Source organism: Hippocampus guttulatus, chromosome 6, assembly GCF_054856545.1.
Source record: "Hippocampus guttulatus isolate MCC_2025c chromosome 6, RoL_Hgut_1.0, whole genome shotgun sequence".
Classification (NCBI taxonomy): domain Eukaryota; kingdom Metazoa; phylum Chordata; class Actinopteri; order Syngnathiformes; family Syngnathidae; genus Hippocampus; species Hippocampus guttulatus.
In genome coordinates, this window is record NC_141266.1 from 15,348,653 (window position 1) to 15,370,144 (window position 21,492).

The 21,492-nt window shown below is 39.7% G+C and overlaps 4 protein-coding genes across 8 annotated transcripts; all 4 read right to left on the bottom strand.

The window, feature by feature from the left end:
- Nucleotides 1-400: 400 nt before the first annotated feature.
- LOC147203708 (peptide YY-like) lies at nt 401-2,925 on the bottom strand. Its single transcript, XM_086113573.1, has 4 exons — nt 2,601-2,925; nt 2,291-2,465; nt 2,118-2,207; nt 401-1,296 (listed from the first exon to the last, which is right to left on the bottom strand). Exons 2-4 carry the CDS (start codon nt 2,449-2,451, stop codon nt 1,272-1,274), a joined length of 276 nt encoding a protein of 91 aa, XP_085969699.1. The 5' UTR covers nt 2,452-2,465; nt 2,601-2,925; the 3' UTR covers nt 401-1,271.
- A 4,588-nt stretch (nt 2,926-7,513) lies between these two features.
- On the bottom strand, nt 7,514-9,321 carry malsu1 (mitochondrial assembly of ribosomal large subunit 1). Its single transcript, XM_086113571.1, has 4 exons — nt 8,933-9,321; nt 8,091-8,266; nt 7,911-7,992; nt 7,514-7,815 (listed from the first exon to the last, which is right to left on the bottom strand). Exons 1-4 carry the CDS (start codon nt 9,243-9,245, stop codon nt 7,661-7,663), a joined length of 726 nt encoding a protein of 241 aa, XP_085969697.1. The 5' UTR covers nt 9,246-9,321; the 3' UTR covers nt 7,514-7,660.
- Nucleotides 9,322-9,416: 95 nt separating this feature from the next.
- smpd5 (sphingomyelin phosphodiesterase 5) lies at nt 9,417-15,897 on the bottom strand. 4 transcript variants are annotated; one of them, XM_086113570.1, is made up of 10 exons: nt 15,679-15,878; nt 13,885-14,131; nt 12,997-13,794; nt 11,546-11,621; nt 11,331-11,471; nt 11,162-11,251; nt 11,015-11,078; nt 10,775-10,934; nt 10,594-10,650; nt 9,417-9,772 (listed from the first exon to the last, which is right to left on the bottom strand). In XM_086113570.1, exons 2-10 carry the CDS (start codon nt 14,053-14,055, stop codon nt 9,671-9,673), a joined length of 1,659 nt encoding a protein of 552 aa, XP_085969696.1. In that variant the 5' UTR covers nt 14,056-14,131; nt 15,679-15,878; the 3' UTR covers nt 9,417-9,670. The 4 variants fall into 4 exon arrangements, with proteins under 4 accessions (XP_085969696.1, XP_085969693.1, XP_085969694.1 ...); XM_086113567.1 differs by having other exon boundaries at nt 12,997-14,131; nt 15,679-15,777; nt 15,845-15,862; XM_086113568.1 differs by having other exon boundaries at nt 12,997-14,131; nt 15,845-15,897.
- A 1,489-nt stretch (nt 15,898-17,386) lies between these two features.
- Nucleotides 17,387-20,951, bottom strand: grinab (glutamate receptor, ionotropic, N-methyl D-aspartate-associated protein 1b (glutamate binding)). Of its 2 annotated transcripts, XM_086114565.1 has the most exons (6): nt 20,636-20,949; nt 20,439-20,551; nt 18,942-19,142; nt 18,475-18,603; nt 18,248-18,391; nt 17,387-17,786 (listed from the first exon to the last, which is right to left on the bottom strand). In XM_086114565.1, exons 1-6 carry the CDS (start codon nt 20,865-20,867, stop codon nt 17,634-17,636), a joined length of 972 nt encoding a protein of 323 aa, XP_085970691.1. In that variant the 5' UTR covers nt 20,868-20,949; the 3' UTR covers nt 17,387-17,633. The 2 variants fall into 2 exon arrangements, with proteins under 2 accessions (XP_085970691.1, XP_085970689.1); XM_086114563.1 differs by having other exon boundaries at nt 20,439-20,951.
- Between the last annotated feature and the right edge of the window lie 541 nt (nt 20,952-21,492).

The following is a 21,492-nucleotide window of genomic DNA, read 5'->3' on the forward strand; positions in this document are numbered from 1 at the left end:
ATCACCATAGTAAATTAGACCCTATCCTAAATCTTCCTCTAGTTTTATATTTGTGCCTTAATATGAAAAATGTTGAGTCCTTTAGTCTTTGGTTTCCAAAATTATTCGTTGCTTTCGGACCCCTATACTCTTACAGAGTTGGGTAAAAGAGGTTTTGTTTACTCTGCTTTTTATGTCACAAAAAGGATGGGAGATACCTGTTTTAATTTATAAATAAAATAAACAGAAAAAAATTACTGTAACGTGCAATGCATTATTATTATTATTATTATTACTTGCTCTTACAAACTGCATTGTGACAAGCTTCAAAATGTGTCATAATGTACAATAGAAGTCATTTACAACAACGACTACACGGGGGAAACAGAAGATGGGCACCACTTTGTCTATTTTCACATTTATTTAAAGAAAATACACAGTAGATATAATACAGTGTTTCCCAAACTTTTTTAAGAAGTACCATTATCGTGATCAACAATAAAATACAGGAGTGTAGTAGCCCCAAGTGTTAGTGTATTTATGATTGTAAGCCACCATAACATGATGCAGTTTGAAAATCACCCCTGCATTTCCATATGAAAATAAAAATACCCTGTAATGACATAATGATTCCATTCAAATGCATTACATCTAAAAGTTCAATTAAAATCACTTAGATAAAAGTTTAATGACAAACAGTTCATATCGATGTAATACAACTGTATTCTACACAAAAAGTTAAATACAACTGAACTGTACATAGGCAGGGATTCTTTTGCATCCCACAGGAGCCTACACTTTGAGAATCACTGACATAGAAATTCAACATACATTTGGAAATTGTGAAATGGTAAAAAAACTCTAAATTAAATAAACATCGTAATTTAGAGACAGCTCCGTGTTTGTTGACTAATGTATATTAGAGAAACTACCACCTATACCACAAATGAAGGCATTTTCATCATTAACAATATGATTATTAAAAGAATATGATAATGATAATAATTGGAAATATAAAATAAATACAGAGATTTTGTTCATTTTTAAAATTTTATTCCTGTCCCAAACACAAAGCACAATCTAATAGTGTGCTGTATTACCAAAATATCGTTGTACCACAGATTATCACTAGAGGGCACTGTTTAGTAAGGGACGCTGCATATCGGGCCAACAAGATGTGAAAAAACATTATTTACAATATACATGTACTTTAATATTATTAAATACAATATTTCATGCACCACAATTGACAAGTAACTCCAAATGAAAAGTTTCAAGCAACTCCGAGATCATCACCACATTGGCAGCTCATCATACCTACAACAAAACAAAGACCCAAGTCATTGGCATAGAATAGACTAGAAACAATAATTGGAAGAAAAAAAAAACAATGGAAAAAAATGAAATGATGCTCAGCAACCTCTTTCTATTTTTAGTTTGTATTACTGTGTTACTAAAATTGCTATCAAGAGGTACAAAAACCCTCAACTATATACAACAGCAAAAAAGAAAAACAAATTTTAAAAAACAGCTCAGCAGTAACCTTTATTCTTAAGACATTTAATTATATAATGTGTAGTTAAAAATAAATATATGAAATTAAAACGGGTTCAGGGACTCAAATCAATATAATAGAATTCTATCTATCTACTTTGATTCTCTCCTCTTTCATCTCAAACTGCTTCAAACAACAAAGCGTGTGACGGAAAAGTGGTTAGGCCTGCACGACTGTCGGTGTTTTATGTTATGTGTTGTGTTTATTATTTTACTTTATGTTAACTGTTTTGTTAAGCGCTTTGTTACAGCTGTGAAAGCGCTATATAAATCAGCATGTATTGTATTGTATTGTATTGTATGTATCTATCGATCAATGGTTCTTAATCTTGCAGTCAGGAGGTGAGTGAATGCTACTTTTTGAAAGTACAAAGTAGAAAATAGCCCAAAAGTTACAAAATATTGCTCAAGTGACTTTCATAGCCTTTGCAAAAATATTAAATCTAACAATGCAATTCTCAAAGCAAACCCAAACCTCAAAGATATGATAAAACTATATTTTTTAAAATCCCCACAACATGTCAGACATGTATACTACAGTATATGTTAAAAGCAGATGGATGGTGTGTTGTTGCAGATCCTACCTGCCATAACTGGACCCAGGAATAGTCTCGGTGCTCTCCTTTACAAACACATCAGAAAACATTGTGCCTGGAATGTCTCGTTTTCCATATCTGTGCAAGGATAAAAGCCAGGCAACATGTCACGACTGCACCGCCGATAATAACAATAACCTCACTGTCTCCATGTCGCTCACCTCTGCCTTGTAATGAGGTTGATGTAGTGTCTGAGTGCAGAGTAGTATTTGGCCATTTCCTCGGGGGGTGCTCCTTCTTTCGGGGTGACAGGCTTGCGTGGATACGCATCAATGCCCGAGTGAACGCAAGCCAGCAGGCAGAGAAACACAACCAGCAGCATCCCAGCAGAGAATCCTGGATCACATGAAAGAAGCAAAACAACTTTACAATCAGAACATGCAGTAATCATCCAGTAGCGAGATAGATGCGTGAGATATAAACAGCTCAATTTCTTCAAAAAGCAAGTAAGTGATCATCCTGAAGGAATACCTTGTTAGAAGATGAAGATTGTGCTGTGGGGTGACTTCCAATATTTTCCAGGCTCTTCTGTCAGCCTCCCAGCGCTGCCAGTGTTTTATACAGGGTGTGTCAGAAGGAGGAGGCGGTAACTTTCACTCACTTTAACAGCCCTCCGGGGGAAAATCCACCGCCTCATTCAATTAGTAATCTCTGCTAATGACACAAATGTCGGTATTCTGTGACTTCATGACGAAATGCATGCGTAAAACACCAAATTGAGTCACCAAATTAAGATGATTTCCCATGTTCTCACATGTTGCACATCATGTCACTTGGGAATCAAAGTTCACCCACATCTGTTTTCCATGTCAAACCTCTCCATACGGCACGGTTTTCCAGATTTGTTTGTATTTTTATCCGCCACCACCAAAATGAATTGGAGGTCATTCAGTCATAGGGTGAGTGAAGTGACTGAATGGACTTTATGGCATTTATCATTCATAGCCAATTTATGCAGAGGACCTCCACTTCCAGGACGCAACAGTATTTGGGCAAATTTGTAAATATAATCCAACTCCAAACTTCTTTGAAGGTAAAAAAGCGAATATTCTTGATTTCAAACCAAATGGATATCCTGAAAACAAAAGAGAGGGTTACAAGAGTCATAAACGAGCACAGAGTGAAGGCTGCTTCCCTGAAGCCCTGAAAAGGTGTCTCCAGGTGACAATTCAGTGATTTCCATTGATTCGAGCATTCACTGATGACAAATGATTTTTACTCAAGTTTTAAAGCCGTTTGTCTAAAATACTTGTACTATTCTGTCTCTGAAAATGGAGGCACGAAATCACTGTAGTTCCCAAAATGTGTTATCAGCAGAGAGTTACAATGTTAGAAATGCATATTGTACTGCTCAAGCTCAAGGTCTTGCGGCTCTTTTATAAATGAACTGCTAACAGATCCTGTACTGTAGATGCAAACAGCTAGAAGTTGCTAAGATTTTTGGCTAATGTTAGCTTCAGCAACACGATTCAGTTTGCAAGCTGAGTGTGTACTGTTAAACAAATGTAAAACTAGACTTGTAACCTTAACAAGATCCAATACATGAAAATGAAGATTGTGTTAAATGTTAGTCGATAAAATGGTGGTCGTAATGTCATTGAAAACAGCAGACAGTTTCCTCACTGGCAGTGACCCCATAAAGGCAGGGTGGACAGCAAATTCAGACAGGGCAAAAACACATACATTCAATTTTAAAAGTGGTATAAAATGAAGCAAACCCATTTTATGATACTTTTTTTTGTATCGGTATGAGTGCAAATGTTTGTGTGCCAATAAAACCACAGAGTTTCATTATTCTGATACATTTTCATGATGACTGATTGATTCTGATGAGAGCAGAGGCACTTTACGGCGGCAAGCATCACTGTCCAAAAACTTTTGTATCTCTCTGTATCCACCCTACAATGTACAAAATTGCGGCCGGGTAAGTGCATGAGAGTGCAGGGAGTACACACGTGCACCAGAGGATCAATACATTTTGAATTACATCCGAGCAAATGTTGCGTTTTACAACAGGATCAGCTCCTAAGCAGCCAGCGTCCATTAAGACATTAAACTTAAATGAATTGCACAAACGCTCACAGGCTGGCGTACAATTGATTTCAATTTGCAACCTTTAAATATTAAATGAGAAAATGAATGGTTCGACTCAATCACTATGTGTAATGTTGACAAAAAGTAGAGAGAGGAGTTTTTTTTTCTTCTTCAACCATTAGAACGTCGAGCTTATAATAGTGGCTGATGATGATATGTATTCACATTAGGTAGAAATGTGATCACTTTCTGCTCGACTGACGAAAGCGCAGAGTCTGTACGGAGAAACAAATCACACGATGAATGTGAGGTAAATAGCTCAACGACAGCAACATTACATAAATTAGACCTGGCCGACACATCAGTGAGATTTGAATGTACTGTATTGTAAACAGTGGCATTGTCACCCAGACAGACCACAACTTAAAACCATAACTCAAGCCTTTTGTTGGCAAAAAGACTGCACATTGCTCCGAAATCATATAAAAATGGGTCAGGACTCAAATGTCTGAGATGTAGGTAATGGAGGTCTCAAAAGCTTTCAAGACCCTGAACGATGGGGCCACTTTAACACGACTACTTTGTGAGAACGAGAAGAGCATTGTGGCGGATTGGCGGAACAAAGTCTTTACAGGAAATGTGCAAAAAGAACCTTTAGCCATTTCTGTATTTTATCATCAAACAAACACTCTAAGGGTCATGCATTTGCATTCTCGAAAAAAAATATATAATTACAATAAGATTAAAATGATATTGCCCCATAAATAATAATAAGAAAAGACCCCAAAAAATGCAACAGCAAGGCAATAAAAAGTAGGTTTATGCAGCACAAAAATATATTTGAATTTGACCATGTGCTCAATTATTTAAGGGAAAAAAAATCTACACGGGAGCAATTACAAAAGGCATATTATTTCATCCTGTCAATGTCAATCAGAGTGAGAATTATTCCTATTATTCTTAATTATAAATGTAGATTTTTGCTGTAGCTTGTGCTGGATCTCATTTGACTGCCTAATGTCATGGGCCTTGTGGTCAGCGACTATTCATTAAAAATGCATTGTTAGCAACATACTGTACATACGAACATTTTCTCAAGTGCTCGCCCTGTTCCGACTCACGGGGAGCTTTAGCCAATCTCAGTTGATTTTGGACAGAAGTCAGATTAGATCCTGCACTGGTTGCCAGTCTGTCACGGGGCACACAGAGTATAGACACAAATGATGATTCACGCTCACATTCTCACGTCACTTTTAGTGGGAACTGAACCCACTCTGCGTGAACCAAAGTCAGGCAAGTGTACCAGTACTCAGAAGTGACTCACTAATCATAACTGCGTGAGCAAAAAAAGTTGGAAGTTTGGACAACATTTCGGCTTTCAAATCAGTCGGCTGTCTTTAAAAAAGTAATGAGCTGTGGTGTCATAAGTGAAGAAACCTCATTTCTCTTTCACAGTATGTACGTAAACAGGATGGCCATTAATGGGGACGACAAGAGTTGGTAGAACACGCAGCAGTTCATGACAACACAGCCCACAGTAGCGGCGAGGTTCAGCTCGGCGAACCAACATTCGTTTGAGGAATGTCGGATCTGTTTGAGTCCATTCTTAATTTACATCTTCAGTCGTGTTGATTGCATTGGTATAAGTCATTCATCTTCACATAAATAAATACCGGAGAACCGATGGCACATGAGTGGGGTCCTAATCACTAGATTCATTATTTGGACATTTTGCTAATGTTCTGATCCAGTGCGACTCACAGTGGGTCAATGAAACAGAACGGTCACTTGCTAGGCCGTGGATCATTTCTGTTCTCCTAATCTTAATTACAAAAATAAAAGCTATATTACTTGTACTTGGAGGGAAGTAAAAATCCTTAACAAAATATAAATACATTTACTCAATATAGAAATTGTCCAAAGGTTTGAATAAGATTGCTGTCTATATTTGCCCTTTGATTGAGTGGAAGCCAATCCAGGATGTAGAACACCTCTTACCCAAAGTCCAGCATTAGAACAAGTACTGTATGATGAATGGTTGAATGCAAGTATACATTAAAAAAAAATCTATTTTCTGTACCATAAAGACCCTGTAAAGCAAAAACAAATGTGCCTGAAGAGTATTGAAAACAATCCTGGCAAAGTTGGAATGATTAACAAAAATAAATAAATAAAATAAAAATCACCCCCAACTATTTAAAATGAGGCTTCAAAATGGTGAAAAATTCTAACCAATTGTCAATCAATTGATTTTTAAACGGTGGTACCTTTACCAAAAGTGGAACTCGGGCTCACTTTCTTGTGGTACTTCAAAGAATCACTTGAGAATGACTGGTCTATACCCTCATACACTGTTGCTTGTGCTATGGGGTGGGCGGCACCAAGGACCACGTATTGAATATGGACAAGATACGCACATATTTTCAAAATGTGTGCTCTTAATATGTCATTTTTCATCATACGTTTCTCAATGCATGTGTAAAAGATTCACCAACAACAAAGGGTTTGAAGCAAGAAAAAAATAACCACATACTGTGATTTTTTTTCCAGTGGAAAGTGCTCTCTTGTATAAAAATTACCTACCATTCAAGGACGTAACAAAACTACTGAACAACAAACCAACATTAAGTGCGAGAACTCAATTTGTGCATTTTCGACAAACTCAACTCACACAAAATGTTAATATTATTGAGGTTCGATGTTTGTCCCCCATGTCAATCTAAATCCGCAAAAAAAAAAAAAAAAACAACAACCCAAAAACATGAAGCCTGACGACAAAGGATAAAAAAAATGGTGGGGTCGTGGGGCTGAATCAAAGAGCCACTCAGTGTGGTCATAGGCCACACTGCGAGTTGTCCATACACTTTGAAAATGCGGGTAGCTTCTTAAAATAATAACAATAACAATGCATTGGAGGCTACAGTCATAAAATCAAACAATAACCACACGAGCCAATTTACTGGACACTGATTGGTGGAGAGATAATTTGACTGCACTCAAGTGTATGACTGGGCGCCACTTTAGCCATGCGCACACAAAAATCAGGAAAACAGTTTAACATCAAATTGCCACAATTCAGTCCAAAATAGTTTTTCCATCTTCTACATTTTCAGTAATTATCTTCAATAATTTTTAATGTATTTAGAAACGAATGTAGGATTTCTTTTTCCAGGCACTTTAAATACTGTGGTACAGTACACATAATTAAGGAGGATCTGTCAAGGGGTTATCCAGCTATTATAATGGATACTGTTCATAACGTGGTGAAGAGTCAGGATCGTGCATCACCAAAAGCTAAAAGATGAGCAATTTTTTTTTTGGAAAATTATGAATTTATTTTAAACTGACAAAACAATTTGACAAAAAATGTTTTAAAAAAATGAAAATGCATGCTTGAAAATGACAAATTATACAATAATGTGTGAATTATTCAGAGAGTTTTCCATAATCAGTCAAATTTTGACTACAATAAAGCATCAATATGAAAACGTGTTTCGTCATTTAGTGTCCTCGAGGTCAAATATGAAGTCTTTTGGAAGCTTCTCATCAGGGATTCCACTTAGCTGCTTGTCGTAGGAGCGCAAGGTCCACAGTTTTTCCAGTTCATACACTTCTCTCGCTTCCGGAAGCATGAAGTGAACAACTATATTGCCTGCGTGACACAAAAGGGAGGGAAATTTTACACTTGCAAGTGCAAACTTCAATGTGCAATGTACGGTACGTCAAAAAAAAAAAAGTTATACATACCAAAGTCAATACACATCCAGTCGTCTGCAACCTTTCCTTCGAGCTTAACATGAGTATCTTGATCTTTCCTCAGGAATTTGTACTAAAGGATGGAGTAGAGATTATTTTTTAAAAAACCAACAATAAAAGGGCTCTTCCTCCAAGGGTCAGAATTAAATTGAGAAATTGCAGGCCACTTACTACTTTAATGGCATAAAGTGCCATTGCGCGCAGATGTCTCGGTGATACGCCACTGACAACGATGAAGTACTCTGTGTATTTAATGTGCTCAGGTACTTTGATCACACAGATGTCAGCGGCATTTTCCTGACGCAGGAGCCCAACAAGCACATCCAGGTTGAAGGTCTCAGCCGGCCCTGCAGATTAGAAAAGCAATGAAAATATCAATTTACCAGAAAACAACAACTTTTCACTTGCTATTTGAGCTACAGCTGCATGGTGGGAGACCACCAAGTATCGCACCAGACATTTTGCTGTACATGGTCATGCAATCCAATACACAAGTGAATTAAAGCATACATTCTTAAATTAAGAATGTGGCTAAGCAACCTAGCAGAGAAATTCTAATTTCATCAATCTTGCGAGAATTTAACATGTCATAATTTCATGTCAAATTTAAGACATCTGGCACCTTATTTACTTGAACATGTGACAAATATTGAACACATTTTTATACCAAAATCCAATGTATGCAGTAAGTTTTTAGCGACTTTTTTCAAACCCAATACTGTATTTCAATGGCACGATAAAATGGGGGGCCGAGCTGAAATAAAGAGATACTTGTCTAGGAAATTATGAAGGCAGACCAAATTATTCCCGGTTCTCTAAATACGCGATTTCTGAAAACAGGAGAAATGAGGAAATTGACACCATCCAAATTGCAGCCACTTTTATGTGAATACTGTAATTACTTTGTCGACGCCACTTCAATTTCACGAATCTTTGCAATGACTAACGAGATCAAATTACACTCCTTGCCCCTTGGTGGATATAATGAAATCCAATAGAAGGTTTTAACTCACTTTGTCTTGGGTGACGCTTGTCATTCGAGTCGCCATCCATCTCGTGTGATTCCTCCTGAATAACGTCAGTCCTCGTCAGTATATGACTGCGACCGGGGTCCATTTCCGAAAAGCATCTTTTTGCGTAAAAGTGACATGCCGATTCACGGTGGACATGCCAGCATGAGGTTGAAAGTGCAGACAAATGTCGAGGAATGAAACGGTTATGACAAGGAACTTCAGCGACAAAGCATAACCTTGTTAAGCCACGGCTCGGTTTTACTAATAATCGAATTGTACCTACTAGTGGGTTAATGTACTTAAAAAGATTCATTCTCTGAGATTAGTACAGTACGACATCGATAACCTTCTGCCTACAAGATAAACACGGAAGTACAATGCGTGCTTACATTTTGATTGGTTAGTGAGTGTTCTTCGTTTGCTGTGACACACGTGTAGATGCACATATTGCCCTCTATCGATTACAACGGAATCGCGCTGCATTTTTAAAAAATGTATGCGATTTAGAATCTGTAAAACAAAGGCACACAGTGGCAGTATGTGTACATGTGTATATCAAAATATATAAAATGTCCAGGGTGAACACGTTTACAGCCATTACAGGGACTGTAACTGGTAACTTAAATTGACCTCTTAACATTTTTATGCTCATGCACGTTTTGCCCAACTTTCTGTCTTCAGGAATGTCTTGCACAACTTTCATCCCACTTCATGTCACAATTCACAATGGATGTTTGTTTACCAGGAATGTTCACTCTTAGATCCTTCTGTGACTCTTCCAGTCGCTCTACGGCAAACTGCCGATGACGGTGTCATTCTTCGCTCAGTGGCCACTTCACTCTTTAAAAAAAATCATATTTGAAGTCTTGAAAGGGCATGGTACGGTTGATGAATTGTTCGGCATCGTCTTGGTCTCGTGATGTTAGATTTTGGACAGCATGATGAAGAGGAGTATTTAAATACCAATTCAATGTATTGGTCCATTCATGGATCAGACACCTATTGTGAATTTTCCCACTGAGCTCCTTATTTGAAAACAGGAGGTTTTACAACAGGAACAATGAACAGTTAAGAATTTAGGTTCAAGTTGAGCGAGTGTCAGCGATTATCACAAAACCGTTGTGAGTTATGCAACTTAGCCAAACAATCTGTTTTTCTTTCACTTATGAAGTCTAATGACGTTAGATTTGAACATCAACCCCAACGGAAACGAGATTTTCTGGTCATGCTGGCTTCATTGGGCTGTGACAAACATTAACGTCTTTTAATAAGATATGAGAAAGAAACATGTGAGTGTCAATCGGGGAATGGCAAAAGTAATATAGGCAGTGCTGAACAGAAATTACTGTTTATTTTTGTTGGGAATTATTGTAATGGAATAAATATACAAAAATCCAGAAGTTTAAAATGACAACATTGAATAGCTTAAGTATCCCGAGAAACCCCTAACAACAACACCTGAGATATTTTAGTGATTTCCAGTGCATGAGCATTATATCTCCAACTCAAAATACACTATGTAAACATAAGATTATTATGGCTATCCAGCAATGTACTTTCAGTACATTTTGTTCCCTTTCTCTGAAAATTGAATTGTTTGAATCAGTTCTGACTTATCGACAAAGTCAAGAGTCCATTCTGACATTCAGTCTCAAGCTTACAGGAATATGGTCTGTCAGGCCAGCCAGCTGGGTTATAAATGATACCTCTTCCACTTCCTAAAAGAAGAGGAGAACGTTAAGTTGTCATTTTACAAACAAAGAACGAATGAGCAGATGATCTGTGAATTGGTCGAACAAGGAGAGAAGTGGAGAAGGAGAAATGTTAAGTGCAGCCACATACGGTTTGGCAGTGCTTGGAAATGGACTTTTCTCGGAATAGGATATAATCAATCCTTCGCCCAATCCACGGCTGGTCAGTTTCGGGGTAAACCAATGGCGAGCCCGCGGCAGGAACGGGAGGGCAGATGTAACGCTTTCTCAGCATGTCATTCTCCAGCGTTCTGAATCGATACAAACACACAATATTAGTTTTCTTTGCACCATTTTAGTTCGGTCGATGTTCAGATGATGTGTACGTTACCTTTGGAGGTTTTCTGGTGTGTTTACAGCGTTGTCATACAATGTTGGCTGCTCGAGCAGAGTCCCTGTAATGCACAAATGACCATTTATATCATTATCCGTTCAAATGGGACCTCATGTATTTCATCCATGTGTCACATGTACGCACCAATGACCCAGGGCTTCTCTTTCCCCGGCCCTGCTCTGCAAGGGTCTTTGTATTCTTCAAAGAGACCATGATTCTGTTCCAAGGTGTCATCTAGACAGACAGGAGAACAGATTGATATTAAAGTGGATGAAGTGGGGGCAAATGGCAATTGCAGGAGAGAAAAACAGACCCGGTGAGCAGTTGTCAAAGTTAAAGTCTCCACAGAGCACATCAAAAACCACTTCCTCATCAGGCTGTCTGGTGGCTGCTTGGAAATTGCCAATCCAATTGGTGACCATGTTCAGCTGCTCACAGCGGATCGCTCCTTCACCTGATTCAAAAAACACACATGCCCTTCATGTTTGCTTTTCGACTTCCTCAAGCTAGTCTAAAAATGACTCTTACCTTCTGGTGCATGAAGGTGGATACAGTTGAAATAACCAACCAGTTTCTGCTGCTTCACATTTTTCCCGATCAACACCTGAAAATAAAACAAACGGTTTTACATACTTGCAGTACAGAGGAAACGCTTAGGCCCACATTGTCACCATTCTGGAATCCAACCACATGTTTTGTCAAAATGTGCCTCTAAAACCGTCGTCATGCGCGAGACCACAAACAGTGAATTGCTCAGGGTGGAACGGTATGCCAGAGATCCTGGTTTTGGTTCAAAGTGGGTTCAGTAAGAGGGGAGAAAATGTGCTCACAGCAAAAGTTGAATGCCATTTCAAATGAATAGTCTACAGATGAACATTTTTTTTAATGATTTGGTTATCGGTGTTGGTCCATTATATGTCATAAAATGGGCAGAAATGTTCATCATTGTTGTCCAATTTAAAAGCAGATGGTTACAAGCTGATATCTAAACTGCACCACAATTTAGACAAAGTTTTTCAGGAACACTGGATGACTTCATTGGAGATTTTCAAACACTGAAGAGATATTAGAATAAGAGGTACACATCAAACTTGAGATTGTAGTGATGATTCTGAATAATGTTTGTACCCCATCTGCATGTCAGAGTTTTTGTTGTTATTGTTAAAATCAAAATGATAGAATGACAATAGGGTCTGCTATAAACTTATGGTCCGAAGTTGATCACAGGGGGTGTAGGGAGAAATGGAGGAGAAAAAAAATTATTTGTGTGTCTGTGTGCGTGTTATATATTTCTGTGTTTCTGTACACTGCACCCTAAGCATCATATCCCTTTCACGTTTTGAAAAAGTATTAAAAAATTAAAACGCAATTTAAAAAGCAGCTTGCTCACCTTTAACCTACGGTGGCACGTGACCTCCATCACCATAAGATGTTAGCGATCAGCAGTTTGCGATCATGTTGCAATACAGTATATCTTTTTTAAAAATTATTATTATTCTCCTCATTCAGTTTGTTTCATCTGCAATTCACCAATGACACTGGCAAAGAATGGGAACATGGAGCGCTAGAAGCAAATTTGACTTCTTTTTTCCAAACTGTTTAAAAAGCAGATGTTTGCAAAGTATTTATTTTGATGAAACAAAACGATAATCAGTCTGTTTTAATAGAGGAATAAAAAAATCTGAGAAAATCTATTGTCAAGATGCTGAAATTCTGAGGATTTGGACAAATTTTGGTCCCTAAACCATGAATAGATTTTCAAAAAGAATGAGATAAATGTCAAAAATAAACCCGAAAACAACAACCCGAGTTACAGTTTGTCCATGGCAACAAGTTGGTATGTCAATTTGGGTCAATCGCCAAGTGTGGGCCGCTGACAGTAATTTGTTTGACTGTCCAGTTTAGTCACATTCGGCTGAGTTGTCTGATGTGCAGTGGGCCTTACAGAGTCTTTATAACAAACAGGAGAGAACAAGTACCTTAGCGGCAAGAAGGCCTTTGGCAGCCAGCGCGTCTTCGCCTCTACTGTTGGGAAAGCAGTAGTACTCGGCCTCCACGAAGGGAAACCGGCTGGCCAGGAAGAGGCCGCTGTTGAAGAATTTAAAAGAGGAACAGCTGCACGGGGGCTGGCAGGCGTACCCCCCAATGTCGTAGAGTATGTGCGCAAACAAAGGACTTAGCGCACGGGTGAGTTTCTGTGCAGCCCTCTTATCAAACACCTCCTCTAAACAGAGGATGTCCACATGGGAAGGGAACATGGTTGACACTTCCCATGGCACGTCGCCCAGCTGGCCAAGTCCTTGAGAGAGCAAAGCGCGCGGGGCGCTGCGCTGGCCCGTTCGGCCCTGCTGGTTGGAGTTCTGGTTAGAGTTGTGCTGGATGGAAGCAGAGGGTTCTTTTGTATCCTCGAAGGGTATATAAACCACGTCACTGTTGGAATTGGGGACTGAAGCCTGTTTGTCTGTGGCACCGTATGTAAAGGTGTTCGAGGCGGGGAGTATACTGTTGGAGGGGCTGAGAGTACCACAGCTGCTGGGAGAGTCGATAAAGATACGAACATTGGGTCGGCCCACGCCCTGAGCGATACACTCGCCAATAGCAGCAGCCCTTTGCTGGGTGTGACACAGGTTGTTGAAGCGAGCCAGACTGTCGGGCAAAAGACACAAGTTGGCCGAGGCGAAGATGAACGACGCCGTTCCCTCCAGCTCCAAGCCCCTGTGCGTCTCATTCTGGAGTGACGCCGACTCTCGGTGGTAGCAGAATGGTCTGCGGCATGCCTGCAGCGGGGCCCACAACAGGAAGCCCAACAAGGCTATGGGCGCGGTCACCAAAAACAGAAGGAAGAAGGTGATGGAGCCGAAGAAGACCTTGAGGGGGCGGAGGGAGCACGTGCCCTCTCGTTTCCGTTCGAAGGTGGTCGACTTGCACACGGCGATGAGGCGGTCGAGAAACCAGAAACATGGCAGAATCAATGCCCAGCCCGTCGCATGGGTGGCTGCAGCACACCGGTTGGGGAATGGGGACGTCTGCAGGGCCATTCTGCAGGGTCCTTTGCTAAAAACCCCAGCGCAGCAAAATCCGGTGTCACCTCATTTCTTTCCTCTCCACTGGACACTAAGGAAATGAGAACGAACCCACATGTTATGACACTGCATTACAATAAAACGTGGTTTTACAAGCTGAGCGATGGCCTGTACATTTATCTGTGATGGTTCACTGGCCTTTTGGTAAAAACAATGATGACACAATCGCTTGCAGAGATGGCAAAGAGAAAAACATGCTTTTAAATGGTCGATAATACAACCTCTGTTGTGTTGCCCCACAGTGACCTACACACTTTTGTGTAAGTAAGGATCCCTCTCGTAGGGATGTCCCAATCACTTTTGAATGTGGGAGTCAACCGGAGCACCTGGAGAAAAGCTACGCAGGCACGGGGAGAACATGCAAACTCCACACAGGCCCGGAATCTAACCCTGCACCTTTACACTGTGAGGCAGATGTGCTAACCAGGTAAGACATTGTGCCCCCGTCCTGCGATATTTCACTGGTTATTTTAGTATGTTCCGTTTTGGAATGCAGGAGAAACCAAACACAATCACGAGGTAACAACAAAGCAAACGCCATACGACTACACTACTCTGCATTTGATGTTTTTGCGGCCTAGTTACTATTAGGCTGAACTTGTTCTCTTGTACATGGATCGCTGAGGTGACAATGGTTATAATACAATATAAAATTGACATGAATATGGCGTACCGGATTTCTCTTAGGACAACAATGGAAATTATTATTTGCATGCCTCTTCCTTGTAAACTGTGAAGCGATGACAAGCATTTCATAATATACATGTAAATGAACCTGATGATATCTGCAATGTAAAAAAAATGTGTGAGGTGGTGGTGTGCTGGATCCCTGTTTATAAGTTTGGTGCTTCATATAAAGCGCAGCAATATTTTGTTTTTGTTTCTGCATGCAACATTTTGGAAAGAAACTAAACTGAATGCTGGAGGAGAGATTCCAACTGCGGACTTCAGTACTGTGGTTCAGACATACTAGCCACTCACTGTGCAAAAAAAAAAAAAAAAGCGACATGAAACAAAATGAATGTGCATATATTGACGTTATAATTTCATTTTCAACATACTGTACAGTGCGTCACAAAAAAAGCATGCTAGGAAAAGAGCACGCTTTACTTTTAGCGCATTATAAAGCAACGGTAATGGAGTTAGCCTTTTCAAATGAGTCAGCTGGATACAGGGCGGATCATTCAAACAACCAGGAAGTTGCATATTTACGCTCATCGGTGCAAACGTGCATTCATTCATCATTTTACTGTATTTTTAGTTGTATTCGCTGTATTACATTTTGCACGAAGACTGACGATTCCAACTTGCCGTACGTGCTCGCTATGCTTCCGACTAACCATTTCTAGCTTCTTCAGGTGTGGACACCGCGTCCTGTGTAGGTATGCTAAGCTAACAATGTTGTAAACACAATCAAAAGACAGTCACATATCGCGGTCAGTGTCGAGCACTTTACGTGACTGTGTGTTCAACCTTCCCGACACAGCCCACAGTATTGTCAAGGCACATCGCCAACGTGCAAACTAATGTCAAGGCGGCGTCGGCTAGCCTCAAACGGCTAAATCAAGACATTCCTACCTTTGGTAATCATGTATCAATCAGTAATGTAGTCACACTGCACAACTACATATTAGTGTAGTAGTTCACGTCAGCTAGTCGAGTATTCAAGATCCAGCTCTGCGTTTTAAGAAAACAAATGAATGAATTAATGAAGTGGTTCAAATAAGATGAACACTTGACTCACCGTGTACTCAAGTCCCTCATTATGGACTGAGTGAGCCGAGCCGTAATGACGTCACATGGGTGGTTAAACCTGCGTGTTACCAGACCACACCTGTGACCACGAGACAAACATACCTGTCCCAGGCACAGGAAGGTCAAGTTTATTTAATAGCCCTTAATCACAGAAACGTCTAAAAGAGCTTCACATCCCCGATCTTAATCCCAAATAGGGCAAAAAAAAAAAAAAAAAAACCCTAAAAAAGAAAGTCGACACTTGAGCAACGTAAAACCTCACTTACAAATACATTCTAATTTAGTCATTTAAGTTTCCTCGTAGAGGGCACTGTAGTATGCACAATTCTATAACTAGTATTGGATTAAAAAAATGTTGCATATTAAAACCCATTCTAGTATGTTGGATTGTATTTAATTTTTTAAATGTAAATGTTGAGTTTAATTCAGTGATTCTTTCGCTTTTCACTAAAGCGAGCCCACATGCTACAAGTGATACTCATGCCACACATTGAGAATCACTGCTACATTAACAGCTATATTAATATAACAAATACTATTGGACTCTTGATACTGTAAAGGCTGCAATAAAAGTGTGGACAAATTGTGATAAGAAATGAGTTGTGGTCAAAGTACAAGCTGATATCTAAACTGCACCACAATTTAGACAAAGTTTTTCAGGAACACTGGATGACTTCATTGGAGATTTTCAAACACTGAAGAGATATTAGAATAAGAGGTACACATCAAACTTGAGATTGTAGTGATGATTCTGAATAATGTTTGTACCCCATCTGCATGTCAGAGTTTTTGTTGTTATTGTTAAAATCAAAATGATAGAATGACAATAGGGTCTGCTATAAACTTATGGTCCGAAGTTGATCACAGGGGGTGTAGGGAGAAATGGAGGAGAAAAAAAATTATTTGTGTGTCTGTGTGCGTGTTATATATTTCTGTGTTTCTGTACACTGCACCCTAAGCATCATATCCCTTTCACTTTTTGAAAAAGTATTAAAAAATTAAAACGCAATTTAAAAAGCAGCTTGCTCACCTTTAACCTACGGTGGCACGTGACCTCCATCACCATAAGTTGTTAGCGATCAGCAGTTTGCGATCATGTTGTAATACAGTATATCTTTTTTTTAAATTATTATTCTTCTCCTCATTCAGTTTGTTTCATCTGCAATTCACCAATGACACTGGCAAAGAATGGGAACATGGAGCGCTAGAAGCAAATTTGACTTCTTTTTTCCAAACTGTTTAATCTACTTTGTTTCATTCATGTTAGGGGCCGTTATGGCTGTTGCTCATCATGGCATGCATGCGTGTGTGTGTGTGTGTGTATGCGTGCACGTGCAGTAATAGTTGATCGGGGAAGGTAGGCTGGCTTGAAAAGTAGATCTTCGGTTAAAAAAGGTCGGGCCCCCCTGCTTTATATCTTCCTGGTTTCTAATTGAACTGTCCAATATTAAGAGCACACTTCTGAAACACACACGCAAACATTCGTATTTGGTCAAAGGTATATTTCAATAGAACACATTTTTGAACTGACTGTAATGTACTTAAGAAAGGTTTAATGAGGCAAAATATTACAATCAATCTACATATTCCTTCATAATACGTATCACCACTGAATAACAATTTGATTTTATAAAAGGCCAGGTGAAGAAAAGACAATTCACCACAGGCTTTTGATCAGTGAAAGCAACTTAAAAAAAATTCCTAGTACAAGACCTCACTTCAACGAACACAATCAACAAAAAACGGTATTCTGACATGCTTTTTTGACTCTCTTGAGCTCAGCTGCCCCTGGCCTTTCCCATAATAGCAAGAATGTAGAGAAAGATGTTGATGATGTCCATATACAGGTTAAGTGCAGCAAAGACAAATTCTTCAGGATGCAAGGACAATTCCTTGTTGCCAAGCAACAGCTGGGTGTCCACTGCCAAGAACTGTAACAAATGAAAGAAGTCTCTGAATTCATCTACAGCGGGATGCAGAAATGGTCACATGATTTGTACATTTGTTTATATTTTCCATAGAAAGCTCATCAGCATTTTTGACTGACTGTTACATCTGCGGCATTGCAATGTCATCCACTGGAGTTTAACATTGTGAGTCGCAGCAAAACTACAAGCACGGCTAAAATTCTGACGGCTTCAGTTGCGTTAACAAGTGTGCGGTTTGCCTTACAGTGGGAATGATGTGTCTTATGAAATGAACCTACCCATGAAAAATTTTAAAGTGGATCTGTGTGGCCCAATATGTATGAAGAACACCAACTTTTTTTTTTAAAGAAAATTGAGAGATTGGTTCTTGATATAATAACAAGAAAACGAATACAGTAAAAAACTTCCGAAATTCATCAGAAATCAGGAGGCGTGCGTGTGCGCGTGTTTGCAAGAGGGCTTACACAGGTGAAGAGCAAGGCTCCAAGTCCAGCATACACCATGTGCATGATCCTGTTACGCATGATGATGCACAGCAGGCTGAAGAGGATGAGGACAACCAAGCAGACGAACATCACACCATAACAGGAAGTGAAATCATACTTGGTCTGTGGAGAGATGACAAGCATGCCGTTTTAAGTTATACTGCTCCTTCAACTAGTAGTGGTCCGTGTAAGTGGCAGATAGCAACCTGAAGAGAAAAGATGACCACAGTAAAGCAGACCACAGCTGTGATGCCCAATGCTATGACCACGATGTCAGTTTCATGGAAGCTGGCAATCATTCCCACCATATACGAAATACTGAGGGTCAGGATGGACTGAAAATAAGAGAAAATACTTGTTACAATTTGGAACCGACAGCCTGTTTAGAGTCTTGATATCTTAATAATTATAGCTTAAGTAAGAGATATCATTTATAAACCTTTGCCACACCATTAATGCCATATACATCAAAGCACAGCCTTTACATAATTGTCATCCAAGAATAAGATGAGATAAGATATCCTTTATTTGCCCCACACTGGGGAAATTTACAGTCTACAGCACCAAAATGGGGGGGTAGAAAGAAGAATCCATATCAAATTTAAAAAAAAAAACACTCCTCCCATCAGTGTTCACCATTTAGAACAAAACAGGAAAATAAAACATGGCTTACTAATGCAATCAGGTTCCACGGATGTTGCCTGCGGAGGTTTCCACAGCAGCTGATGGCGCACATGCACACAAAGAATGTAACGTAGGACACAATATAGGCCCAGAGGTTTTCTTTCGCGAACAACTTAATCTCGTCCACAGAGATGAAAAGCACCACAAAGGAGAACGTCACCACCAGTTGAGCAGTTAGCACCAAGAACACCTGCGGGGTGAAAGAAGCAGGTGGAGTTTGACTTCACTCAATGCATCTCAAGTCCAATCAAAACACATTTTTCAGAGGGGAAGAAACATGATTGTGGTGTCAATTTCAAGACTTATATTTTTTAAGATCCATTTTGGAAATCACAATGACACTTGTTTTTGTTTTTTATTTGATTGCTTATTTTAGTAGAGTTGAATGTTGTAAGACAAGTGTGAAAGTTCTACGTGAGTAATAGGGCCAACCATAATTGATATCAACACATGTGACATCAATACATTTTAATTGTTTGTATGCATATTAGTACACAGATACTGAAGTGGTAGCTTGACGTACGACTTTAATTCTATGCTCTTAACTCAAACACACACTTCTCTTAAAAATCTCTATAAAAAAAAAAAATCCAGACTCCTGGCTGTACCGGTGATTGAGTCTCGTCATCGTCTCATCAAAGTCATTTCTGAGGCGGGGCAAACATGAGCAAACAGATGGCGAAATGAACCAATCAGCGAAGAGTGGATGTGACGTTGGGGGAAAAAAAAATGGAATTAAATGCTAACAGTGCCTTCAGCTCCTGGGGTTTGAATGTGTCTCTGGTTATTTAAAACGGATGTAATGCTGAATGATGTTAACAAACTATCATCTCTCCTGTGCGCCATTTTGAATGAAGATGGGCTTTCACCGCTGAAGAGTGACATTGCGCACCAAGGATACGTCACAGCAAATACACTAATTTGATTGGATGCTGTTTCCAGACCACTTTCTTATTGGGGGTAGCTTGCGAAGCTAGTAAGCTTCAGTAATATTAGTTGCTTTTGTACAGAGTAAATTAATTCATTAATTAGAATTGTTAGATCATCTGTCTACATGTTCATCATTGACATCATACACCGAGACATAGTTGTTATTAGTTAACCCCAGGGGTGTAGTGGGTGTGGTACGCGGGGGTACGCCGTCCACTCACTTCTCCCGACGCCACATTCAATTTTTTTTTCGGTTTTAGCCCTAATGCGAGTTATGCTTAATAATGTTGGCCTGTGATTATTTTGGAGTAGTAAAACATTACATTTAACGTTAGTTCAACTGGTGTTGTAGCCTATGATTGATGTTCTGTATGTATATATAGAACACCCCAGAATCGTGTACACCCACTTAAAAAATCCCCACTACACCACTGGTTAACCCATCTATGGCATTTTGCACTGTGTGTTGGCATTGACTGGTTAATTCTCATAGTTTGTTGTTTGGGTGTAACACTTTCTCACATGGTCTTTCTCACTGTGTTACAGTGCCCCCTACCTTCCGAATGAAAGCTCTTCTTATGGTTTTGTTATCCAAACCAAAACCGAAGTCGTGGTTATCATGAAATGGTGGCGGATGCTCCTCATTGTGGAAAGCATCACCCGAAGTGTCTGCCACCAACCACAAGACACAACACGTACATTCACCTATTTGGAAGTCAACGGAGGAAAAAAAACACGCAAGCACCTGCTTACCGCATATGTTGTCGTGAAAGCCATAGGCAGGTGGAGAATACGGCGAGGATGCTTGGTTGCTCATACCGAAAGGTCCAGGTACACCAGGCCCAAAAGCAGCTGCATGCGTAGGGAGAGGGAGACCTCCGGGAGAGCCCAAGAACACGTTCGGCGCTGATGCGGGCGCAAACGACGTCTGCGGCAGCGGGAGTTGTTCGTCCAGTAAAGTGTATGCAGTTTTATCGGTGGCCATTATCGGTTGCAACCGAATCTCGACTTCCTGTTTGTGTTCATTAAAGTCCACGCAGACGCCCTCGACAACAGTGCAATGACGTCAGGGACACGTGATATACTAATTTCCGGGTCTCGTAATTCAGCCATCCCTTTTCTGTACCAATTTTATTGTATTTGTAGCTCAATTGATACACTTTACACTCTTATTCGTCAGTTTGGTAACTTTTTGACGTTTTAGTATTCATATTTGAAAAGACGCTTGTTACAAAAGCGTGTAGCTATAATAATATGTGATTTGCAATATTAATGGTGTCATTATAGTAGACATAAAAGTGTCGCTGTGGTTGTGTGCCTAATTATGGAGCAGGCACAGGCACCGACATCATGCTTTATTTATTTTGAGGAAATTAGGAAAGGAACAAATGTAGTGGCAATGTTGTTGTCTGCGGCTCACGAAGCAGAGGCACCTGCCATAAAGGGGGATAACTAGAGGGCGTCAAGTAAAAACAACTAAGGTTTTAAAAGGTCTTATTTCCAAACATGGGTGTTGTTCAATACGTCTTACTAATTGGAAGACTATAAATAGCAGCCAATCGCAGTAAAACAACTCATACTTCCTCAAAATATTGACATGAATTCGGAGC

Coding starts and splice junctions, on each gene's coding strand:
- LOC147203708 (XM_086113573.1), bottom strand. CDS start 2,451: ATGCTGCTGGTTGTGTTTCTCTGCCTGCTGGCTTGCGTTCACTCGGGC. Junction 2,208..2,290: donor AACCTCATTACAAGGCAGAG/GTGAGCGACATG, acceptor ATCCTTGCACAG/ATATGGAAAACGAGACATTC. Junction 1,297..2,117: donor CCTGGGTCCAGTTATGGCAG/GTAGGATCTGCA, acceptor GTTTTGTTGTAG/GTATGATGAGCTGCCAATGT.
- malsu1 (XM_086113571.1), bottom strand. CDS start 9,245: ATGAATCTTTTTAAGTACATTAACCCACTAGTAGGTACAATTCGATTA. Junction 7,993..8,090: donor CACTTTATGCCATTAAAGTA/GTAAGTGGCCTG, acceptor TCCATCCTTTAG/TACAAATTCCTGAGGAAAGA. Junction 7,816..7,910: donor CTGGATGTGTATTGACTTTG/GTATGTATAACT, acceptor TGTGTCACGCAG/GCAATATAGTTGTTCACTTC.
- smpd5 (XM_086113568.1), bottom strand. CDS start 14,055: ATGGCCCTGCAGACGTCCCCATTCCCCAACCGGTGTGCTGCAGCCACC. Junction 11,622..12,996: donor AAGGCCTTCTTGCCGCTAAG/GTACTTGTTCTC, acceptor TTTTATTTTCAG/GTGTTGATCGGGAAAAATGT. Junction 11,472..11,545: donor CCACCTTCATGCACCAGAAG/GTAAGAGTCATT, acceptor TTTTTGAATCAG/GTGAAGGAGCGATCCGCTGT.
- grinab (XM_086114563.1), bottom strand. CDS start 20,867: ATGGCCACCGATAAAACTGCATACACTTTACTGGACGAACAACTCCCG. Junction 19,143..20,438: donor GAAGAGCTTTCATTCGGAAG/GTAGGGGGCACT, acceptor TTCACCCCGCAG/GTGTTCTTGGTGCTAACTGC. Junction 18,392..18,474: donor TGGTCATCTTTTCTCTTCAG/GTTGCTATCTGC, acceptor ATCTCTCCACAG/ACCAAGTATGATTTCACTTC.